At 40.9% G+C, this 10,704-nt stretch overlaps 1 protein-coding gene across 1 annotated transcript; it reads left to right on the top strand.

Moving 5' to 3' along the window:
- Nucleotides 1-2,195, top strand: mcl1b (MCL1 apoptosis regulator, BCL2 family member b). The gene is made up of 3 exons (XM_056380858.1): nt 1-635; nt 936-1,186; nt 1,317-2,195. Exons 1-3 carry the CDS (start codon nt 155-157, stop codon nt 1,431-1,433), a joined length of 849 nt encoding a protein of 282 aa, XP_056236833.1. The 5' UTR covers nt 1-154; the 3' UTR covers nt 1,434-2,195.
- Nucleotides 2,196-10,704: the final 8,509 nt, after the last annotated feature.

Here is a 10,704-nt window from a genome sequence, read left to right as displayed (position 1 = left end):
TTCACTTCCGTTTTCTTGCAACCCTGTCATGGAGAATAAGTGAGCACTGGAGAACAGGCTAGCTTTTTGTTTTACACTTGCTAGCTTTGAATCTTTTCTACTTTAATTTTTACGGAACAAATTCAACAATATTTTTCAAGCAAACAAATCGGAGATGAATCTTATCCAGGCACCGAAACAGGCCGCTTTAACCGCCGTGAACTATTGCATTTGTCGTCAAAATGGAGGATTGGAGACTTGGAGGGACAGCTCCGGAGACTCCTCGCCGGAGATTGCCATTGGCTCTACATTATGTTGTGACAACGGGAATGTTGTGCCAAATGATAATTCTAAACGGCCCAAGAGCCTGGAAGTCACCTCAACAAATGGGTATGCAACAAAAGCGAGTCGGGAGGACAGCGACGTCGACGACGGCTCTTTGCCGTGTACTCCGGAGATGCAGTCGGATGGCGAAACCGACGTCCCTAGTTGTCCAGCTGGGGAAGTGTTGGAGTCCGATACGAGTCAACTCATTAGCCAGTCCATGAAAAGCTTTACCGGACGGTCGATACAGCGGCGGACTGAACACAGAGCACTACAAACAATGAAGAGGGTTGTGGAAGGCGTTTTGGAAAAACACAGATACGCATACAATGGTAGGTAATCACCAGCATGTGTGGATTTCATACAAAGACATGCTCGTAGCCTTGAACTGCTAAAGCTAAAGGCTCCGTTTAACGCCACTAACTCCGCACAACAGACTCAGCGTTTATGAATGCTGTTTTGGCTTGTAGGATATATTTTATTATGACAAGACAAATAAAGTTAAATTTAAGTCAGCCACTTTATAACTTAGTTAGATGTGTGATGTGTAGATTCGCGAAATTGTCACTTTTTTTTTTTTCCAATGCTCATGCTTGATAGATTTCTGACATAGACCTTCATTTTTTTTTCAGGTATGATCAACAAACTGTCACTGGACAACAGAGGGGATGATGTGAGGTTTGTCGGTGCAGTAGCGAAGAGCCTGTTCGCAGATGGCACCACAAACTGGGGTCGCATCGCCAGCCTGGTGGCCTTCGGGGTGGTGGTGTGTCAGCACATGAAGGACACAGGCAGGGAGAACTGTGTGGAATCTGTGGGGCAGGAGATCTCCAAATACCTGCTGTCTGATCAGCGAGACTGGCTGGTGAAAAACAACTCCTGGGTATGTTATGACTAATGGCTGAATGAAAGGGTGTAGCTAAAAAAAAAAAAAACACATAGACCTTTGCCATTATCTATTCTCTCTATTCCAACAGTCCATCTGACATTTGTTTTTGTTTGCTTGTTTTCAGGATGGATTTGTATCGTTCTTTCGAGTAGCAGACCCAGAGTCTAAAGTGAGGAACACACTCATGGCCTTTGCTGGATTTGCGGGAATCGGCGCAACACTGGCCCTGTTGATCAGGTGAATTTGGACATTCTTGAGATACGTTCTCGAAAAGAAGATGGAAGTGAAAGCTGATCATCTTTATTGTTAAGCTGGATCACACCAGTATGTGCTGGGACCCTTCCAGCCAACCTGACAAAATAAGAACTGTGCTCTTGACATAAAGAACTGAACTTTGTAGTCAAGTTTCAAACAATTAGGGTATTTAATTAACAGATTTTATTTTTATAATGATTGTAAATATTTTATGGAAAGATTTTTTTTTTTTTTCTTTTCATTTTTTTTTCTTCTTTATTTTCTCAATTCCTCTTCTTCAGCTTTTTATGTCTATTGATAAATATACAACAATTCTTTGGCACAGGTGTTTGTTTGAGAGGTCCAGGCCAAAGCAGGAAGGGAAAATTGCATTTTTTCCAATGTCATGCAGTCGTGAAGCCCATTTCCATAGAGCTCATTCATAACCCCTGGATCGTTTGTATGGAAACTTCACCAGTGCATAGGGGGAGGGGTGCATTTGCATGAGTGTAGCTCTATTTCCCTTCCATATGAAAATGTTGGATCTGCACGGGGACACAGGAGCAGCCAGATGCAGGACTTTTGGCTGCACAGCAGCCTGGAAAGTTTGAGTCTCTTGGAAGAAATGAACAAGGACTGAGTTGGAAAGAAAAATGCAGATTGGGCTGTTCGACTGCAACAGAGCTGACAGTTGGGAGACGGATGTTCATAGAGAAAGCTAAGCTAACATGTATAGATCGGCACAATAAAAAAAGAGCAATATAATTAACATGGTTTGACCTTTTGATACCTTCTTTCTGTTGAGGGGTTTTTTTTCATAAGCAAAAGACAGAGCTTACATCTACATATACTAATTCTGTCATGCTGACATGAATCACCTCATGAAACTAAGTTTTAACACCTCCACACTTGTCAACCTTTGATCTTTTTCACACTACAGTCAGAGCGATGGCTGGCATTTCCTAGAAATTTGAGGCGGTGATAGCGCCTCCATCGCGCCCGGCTGCATCTGCAGTTGCACGAGTCGCAGTGGTGGCTTCTTTATCTGCAAAGTTCTGGTGCACAACAGCAGGATGCACCAGCTTCAGCTAGGTTGTGAAACCGGGCTAAAAAACTGTTCACAACATCCTCAAAGTTGCATAACATAGTCTACTTCCTGGATTGCAATTTTTTGTAGTTGCCTAGAAACTGGTGACTTAATCAAATATGATCCATTTGATTGGGTATTTAAATGTTTATCATATGGATGAAAGGATATGGATGCAGTCAGGAAGGTTTCTAGAACCAACTAGACAAAAATAGCTCCACCCTGCTTTGCTTGTAAAACTGCAGAATACTTTTGCTCTTTGCTCTTCAAGTCATCTAAAACCTAAATCTTACAGACCATACCAAGCCTCAAGCAAGGGAAATCCTTGGTGATGATTTGTGCCTGCACTCATGTTTGTTCAGATCCTCCTGTTGTCTTGGGTTACGGGACAAACATAACACTCATCAAGGTCTTAGGAGGAAATGGAGTTGGGCCTCTCCATGGTGATGATCCACAGCAGACCTCCCCTAGTCCTCTCCTGCGGGCTAATGATGTTAGCCACCACCCTGGTTACCCCTGCACACTTCAATGCAAATAACAGGCTGCTACACAATGGGGAATTGAGGATGAGGCAATTTCATAGAGCAGTTTTCACCATACACAAGTTGATTGGAGGGGGGGTGCAGCACTGCAGTGTTTTGGGACTGAATATGAAAAGTGCATTAGATCTCTGAACAACCTTGATGGTGGTAATCAGCTTAGTAGTGCAATTTTTAACTTAATATAATATGAATTTCATCTGTGTGAAGGAGTGTTAGTTTTAGATTGTCTATCAGTAACCAGTATGTCAAGATATGCAAATAGCAGAAGGAGGATGTGATAACTGAAACTTAGCTGCGCACTCAGAAACTCGAGCTGTGTCAAAGTAAATCTAATGAAAATCGGTGGAACCAAAAGTGAAAACTTGATGGTCAGGGCTGGACATCACCAGGTTAACTCTTGGAAAGCTTTTATGACATCTGCATGTCATTCACAGGCCTACATGGTGTAAAGCAGGGTTCAAAATCTACAGCCCACTGTGTGTCAAACTGAAAATGAAACGGTTGCGGTTGAATGTGTCCATAAGGCTATTAAGGCAGAAGTTTTTAACACATTCTCACTGTGGTTATGCTCACTATGGTTAGGTGGTAAGTTATCTTTCACAGCAGAGAGAAATGACTTTAGAAACTTTATTCTGACAAGCAAACTGCACGGCCTACTACAGGCGTTTCACATTTTTCTGCTGCAGTTTGTTTTGCTTAATAAAAAAAAAAAAAAAAAAAATGTAAATCAGCTGTTGTGGTTGAACAAAGTTGTCTAATGTAAGAGTGGAGCCTCTGCACTGTCAAGGCAATGAAGCTGTGAGAAACTGTTAAGCAGGTGAAGGCATTCCTACCATGGGATAGTTTTTAAGGAGTGGCTTTGAAACTATTGTCTGCACACATACTTCAGATTCAGATACCGAGTATTGATTGTTTAGATCATTTGCCAGGTACACCCTGATCCGGAAGGAACAGTACTATTCAGGGTTGGACATGTCCTCATTTTTTTATTTGAATAACCTCTTTAGAGTCTCTGTGCACTAAGGATTCATCAACTTTAATTCCTTTTGGATTTTAAAACTGAACAAGTAGTTCTCTGCAGTTTTTGAGGATCTGAGTCTTTTTACTGGCTCCAAATAAGGAAGTCTATCTTGACACACATTAGAGAAATGCTAGAGAAAACTTTACAAAATAGTTCAAATTAGGTTCAGAATTATATAAGCCCCTATTTCATTGTGATTTATTGCTTAAGTTTTCTTCATGCAGAGGCTTCCTGCTGCACTTTTATTTGCAGTTTGGTAACTTGAGCTTAGAGGAACGTCCTTTTGAAGCCATTGGTTGGTTGTGAGCCTCTCCACTTCCCCGTAGCAACAGCCCGCCCCTTGATTTTAAAAAAAGCAACAGTTTCTGGGAAGTCAGCTGACGCACAAGTTATCTTTAACATGATAGCTCAGCCAAAGTTACTCGTTAGAAGTCGTGAATACTCAGAATTGTGACCCTGAGATGCAGAGATAGGCTCAGTTTGAAGTGACACTGTGTACAAGAGACACAAGAGTTTGACAAATTGAAAAGTTGAGTAAGTTCTCAAATGCAAAAACAAAAAGACCAAAAAGTACTTAAACATCAAAAGAACTTCTAGAGCTGCTTCACTGGTGAAGAATTAGAGGCTTGCAGTTTGTCTTGGAGCTTCACAGAGTCTTTAATTAAATCTTAGCCTACAGTCTGGGCTCTATTTGAATATACAGAACCTGTTTATGCATTTGTGCCGAGCACCCTGAGGGTGTCCGCTCAGCTCTTTTCCGCTATCAGCATAAGCGACTGTGAGCAAACCACTTCTACATGTGTCTCAGGGCATTACTGTAAATAAGCCTTAGTTCCTCTGCTTTTAGTGCTATATTGTTTCCATGTTTGGTGCTGAGCTGTAACGGCTCTGCTGCCTCTTGCACTACACTTCCCAGAGACCACTTGTCACCCAGTGTAGCCTGCACTGTCAGGTTTATTTTTAATTTCCATTTGAGTGGGTGGTGCTCTTTAATTTTCCACACATTTAGGCCGCCAATGGCCACTGCGAGAACCTTTTTCCTTGGAAACACCTGTCGGCCGCCAGGTGCAACAAAACTTTATGCAAACTGCAGATATCTGCATACGCAGTTCTCTGTAGTGAGATTCCCTGTAAACACTGTTCCATGTTGCATCTGCTGTTTTGAATCACACACAGGCCTTCCACTTATTCCTATAATTATCTGTATATGGACGTCAACACATTCCCCTGTTTTAATCTGGTTTGAATGTAAAGCAGACGCATCAGATTTTGAGTTGATAAGCTCAGTATGTGCTGAGCCATAACAGCCTGACTGAGGATCCCAATTCCCACATCAGGCGGCTGAAAATGTGTTAACCTATTTCCTCGCTCTGTAATGAAATCATACTTGTTGAAAGTTGATGCTTACACACGTCGTTAAATGTGAGTATATGCAAATCTCAGACTCTTAGACCCGTGATGTCTTAGAGAAGATTAAGGCTACATACGGCACTAAAAACAAACATATTAGTTGCGTGAAAGAGTCAGTCTGTCCCACTTAAAGGTTGAATATGTAACGTTGCATTAAAATGTCTAAAAACAACTACACTCTGTTAGATATTATGTTGAGTTGTGTACTTGCATCATCCTGCAGTGTTTTTCAAACCAGGTAAATCTGTGATTTCATCATTTACTTGCCTGTCAATGACGTCATATCAACTCTGCACTTTTTTTTTTTTTTTTTTTTTAAACTGGATGAAGGATTTTAGTCATCAGACATCTGGATCTTGAGTTAATCAGAGAAGCAAGCTGAGCAAACGTTAGCAGCGGTCATGTGTCTGCCAAACAGAGTCGAGAAAACACAGATTTTTAACGTGAAACTGCTTTAATCAATGATTTAACCGGATTTAATCACCTGGTCTGATTGTTCTGGAGAGGAGAGCTCTGAGGATAATTCAGCTCCTCAGAAGCTGCATTCATGGCAATGGTGGTAGACAACAACTCCCATGATCCCACAATACTTCACAACATTCAAAGTCTGTCTTATGTCGTTGTGTTGATTGAGAGACCCGTAGTTTGAAAAATATAAAGGTTTCAGAACCAGTTGAAAAGAAAATATTCTCACCTTCCCCTTAGACTGTGAAGCATTATGGTGAAAGCTTTTCTGCTCGTCACAGAATGTGTGTTTTCTTTGTGCTGTTAGAAATAGTTTGGATGTATCCTGATCCAGTATGTGAAGATACGCGAAATACAACAAACAACGTATTTTCCGTCAAACTTTACTGTTGCAGCCGTGCAGGTTTAGGATTCGGAGCTACGAACCTCCCTTTGCTCTTTTACCCAAGAATTTCATTGATGGATTTTTATTTATGGATGTATTACCATAGCTATGTCAGTGTGCACGATAGCTGCATTGTAGCGCACATTTCATTAATGGGATTTTCATGCGAGAGCTTAGGGGTGCGACTAACGGTTATTTTCGTTATTGATTTGTTTTATTTTTTGATTAATCATCCTAAAGTGAAACATCAGTTTATCTAACTCCAAAGTGACAACTCAACAACAGTCCAGAAGCCAAAGATATTCAGTTTAGTGATATAAAACAGAGCAAAGCAATAGATTCTAACCCTGAAGAAGCTGGAGACAGAGCGGTTGGAATTGTTGCCTAAAAAGTGAATTGAACAATCAATAGTTGATCAAAACTGTTACTGATTCATCTTCCAGTGAACGATTAATCGATTAATCATTTCAGTTTTGCAAAAGTTGGACCTTTCCACTTTGTAATGCAATAGTTTTGCTGAAACAAGAAGCAGGTATTCTTGCATTAACTGAGAGAGTACAGGTGATGAAATGCTGTACATTTTAGAACCTGATGTTATGAAGTAATTAGAAGTATTTCAGGTAAATCTTAATGTCATGAAACTTGGTTTTAAGTGTGTGTTTATGAATATTCATATGTGTGATTATGCTGCAGTATTCACAGACTTTTTGCCAGCTCACTCTGGCTGCTGTGAGACAGCAGCTACGTGTCGTTGCCTCGCCCAAGTAGAAGTTGTTGTAACCGTCTCTTTCTCAGCACACTGTGTACTCTAACACAGGTCGTTGACCCGCCGTTAGGTCACTGGAGGCTTTCCATGTTTTGTTTTATTCACACAGAGGGAAAGAGCTGTTTAGTAACAAGGCCAATGTTCTGTCTGGAAGGGGGGCGTGACGTTCCCAGCAAAATTCCCGGCTTATTACAGACGGGAAGGAAGTAGCAGGACATTTGCTCTAAGAATAAATTCCCAGCCCTGGCAGTGTATACATGGCACTCCTAAACTGGTACATGCAGTTATTTTTCTGTTCCATCAAGCCTTAACATGTCAGCGTTGTTCTTCTTCATTCTTTCTTTTAATTAGTCCTTGCACTCCTTATTCCAGCCGGCAGAGAATCCACACTTCATTGATGATGACACGATTGACGAACAGTATCTAAGATGTGAGCACAATAGACACTTAAATACACTAGTGTTTGCCTTAGCTGATATTTTATTTTCATGGTGCAAGTTTACGAAAAAACAATTGCAAATAACTACATGACCAAAACCAACTGACATGCAGTCATGGCAATGATAAGAAACTTTATTTGTATAACACCTTTCATACAAATGCATCACATAAAATGAACATAAAAACCTCTTAAAAACTGATGTAAAATGAAAAACATAAAAAAAAAACGTTAAAATGAGATAAAAACGAATAAAATAATAGCATACAAATAATAAATAAATAATTGAAATAAATATAAAAAGGAAAAAGAGTAACAGAGTTCTAACAGGGTTTTTACGTGTTAGCGTGTTCATGACAAAGACCTCAAACATGACAAACATGACAGTATCAGCAGTGTTGCGGGACTAAAGGAAACATCATCACTAGCAGCTGTGCATAAGTCAAACATCAGAATCAAAATGAAACTAAAATTGAACAAGTTTAACCACACATTACATGTAAGGCACATTGCCACGATAAAGAAACCTAACCCTCCTGATCTCTCCCCGGGCCCTCACTGCCCACGGCCCGAACATTATTCAAACCTATTCCAGCTGAAGCGTATCCCTCTTACACTTACAGTAACCCCGCTTTGGTTAAAAAAAAATGGTTTCAGATAAAACTTGATTCCTGACCAGCTGTATGTAACCACAGGTTTTACAGTAACCTGGTTATTGCAGTGGGAACACAAAGGTTCTGATTTCCCGCTTTAAACCTGACAATTAAACCTCATAAGCGTTTCTTCTGCACCTGTAGGAGACGGGGGGGGGGGGTTGCAACAAGTTTTATTCCTCCAATCAGAAACTCTCTATAGTGATGAAGCTCAAACTGCACATGCTTAGTTAGACCCTCCCCCCACCCGGAAGACAGAAGACAAATTCAATGTCTTCACTTGTGCTTCGAGGCTTAAGTACAAATATGTGCACCTGTAGTTACTGAAAACATTTCTTTTCGTGAGCAGTATTATTCGTCAAACTGTCCTGACCTTTTGTATGAATTAATCAAAACTTAGTCGGTTCGAATCATTGTAGCGTTGACCTTTTAAGCGACATGGTTAGCCTGTGTCAAGGTCAGCGTGTCTAGCTAGCACATGATGTTCTGTCACGAGAGAGGACGGTTGCAACAAGTTGTTGTAACTGTCCCAAGACAAATCACAAGAGACCACACAACAGCATGCTTCAACATTTTTAGTTCGCAAAAGACAATATATGCAGTTAATTTTGTCCCGTAGCACAACAAATGCAACAATTATTGTTCATTTTAACACATAAGAGAATACAAAGAAGTTAATTTGGGAATTATTTTCTCATGGTCTGATCGTATATTTGCCTGTTTATCATAAGCAATAAAATAGGCAAATTGTGACTCAAGGTCGGTTCTATGTAAAACAAAAGTCAATAACTGTTCTTTGATAAATATTACTAAATGAATAAATGGTAATAAAATATTATCAGGGTCGGGGTCAACATCTGAATTCTTCCACTCAAATAAATATTGTGATTGATACGTATGTAATGATCATTAAATGGTATGGGTAATTAGCAAACAGATGTAAGTTTAATATATAAAAATGTAGTTGGTCTCGTCCAAATAACAAGCTTGTTTTGTTTCATTGACGTCATACAACAAATTTGCGTTTTGTGCCTCTCAGAAACCAACAGCATGAAAATAAAATGAATATAAAATATACTAGAAGACAAAATAAAATATATAACCGTGACAAGATACACAGCAGTTTGTTGATGACACAGTTCCCCAACGATGAAAGTAGGTGACAAACATGAGAAGTAGGTCAACCACTTCCTTTATAACCACTGAACCTGTATGAACTGTGACAGATAATGCATGGGCTCCGTTGATATTTGCAGAAGTAAAATGACTTGAGCAAGGCGCCTCTTTACATTGACTTCTGGTATTGAAGGGGGTCAAACTGTAACAGGTCCGGGCTTGTCTGACCCGAGTGCTCCCAGGTGTGATACTGTTATGTCTGGATAAACCATCAGGTGGGTGGAGGGTCAAATGGTCAGTGTCAGTTACAGCTTGTCACCCCCCCCCTCCTCCTCCCCCCCCGCCGGGCTTCACCTTTTGTTTGGAAGCTACGTGTTTGTCGAGCATTGATGGCAGTTTGTTGACGTCTGCAGCCTCCGACATTCCTCACAACAATCTGAAAAGCTCAGTGGTTCAGAGGTCATTGACCCCAGCTCAATCAGAGGCACTGTGTTTTACTAAAAAAGAAAAAACAACTGTGCTGCCGATAGTCACCCGTTCATGTAGTCATTAGGAGAGGCCCAGCATGTGGCTGCACGTAATTCATATGACCGATTATCATTTCGCCACAGCCGACGTGGAGTCATGCATCTTTGCATCACATGCTTTTTTGCCGCAGCACTCACTGAATGGATGAGTTTGTTGAAATCCTTGTTTTAGCTGGGAGATGACTCGAGGAGAAGTTCCAGAGATGAGCTCATCACGAGCAGGGTAATTATAGACCCCGTCTTCCTCCTTCATCTGTAGCTGGGATTGGCACTTTGTCAGCAAACAAATAAATAAATAAAAAATTAACCATGGCCGTGTAAAGTCAAAATTTACAACTCAAGCATTGTTGTTCCACCTTAAAGTGATAGTTGTGGTTATTTGATGAAGGGTTGCGTGCGGTAGCTAACTATAGTCAGCGTATTACCTGAAGTAGATTCAGATCAGCGCGTTCCCAGTTTAGAGAAGCAGCCGGGAGCATCACAGGAGCTGAGCGACGCGCTGCTGTGGACGGGGGCATCCACGAAAAACATGTTTTAGTTTAGCCACTTTAGTGTAAGTGTATGCTAAATCTTGAATATTTTCACCGCTTTATTTTGCCATCAATTCATCGATGCATTCCTTTGGAACTACAGTTTTCCAACTACCGTATTAGTACGACTCATTACTTTGGTAGTTCACCAACTGTAGTTACAAAGGAAAGGGCTCTGCAGGGAGCTGGATATATGGCGGCACAGTGGGACTGTCAGTGCAGAGGGGTCATCTGCCAAAAGAAATGAACCTGGCTCAACTTTTGCAAAGAGTTCTGCTCAACAACACAGGACGTAATCCAGCAAGACGCTGCAGTGTCCAATCACACGTGGCAGATT

Source organism: Seriola aureovittata, chromosome 7, assembly GCF_021018895.1.
Source record: "Seriola aureovittata isolate HTS-2021-v1 ecotype China chromosome 7, ASM2101889v1, whole genome shotgun sequence".
NCBI classification, from domain to species: domain Eukaryota; kingdom Metazoa; phylum Chordata; class Actinopteri; order Carangiformes; family Carangidae; genus Seriola; species Seriola aureovittata.
This window is presented reverse-complemented; position numbering and strand designations above follow the sequence as displayed.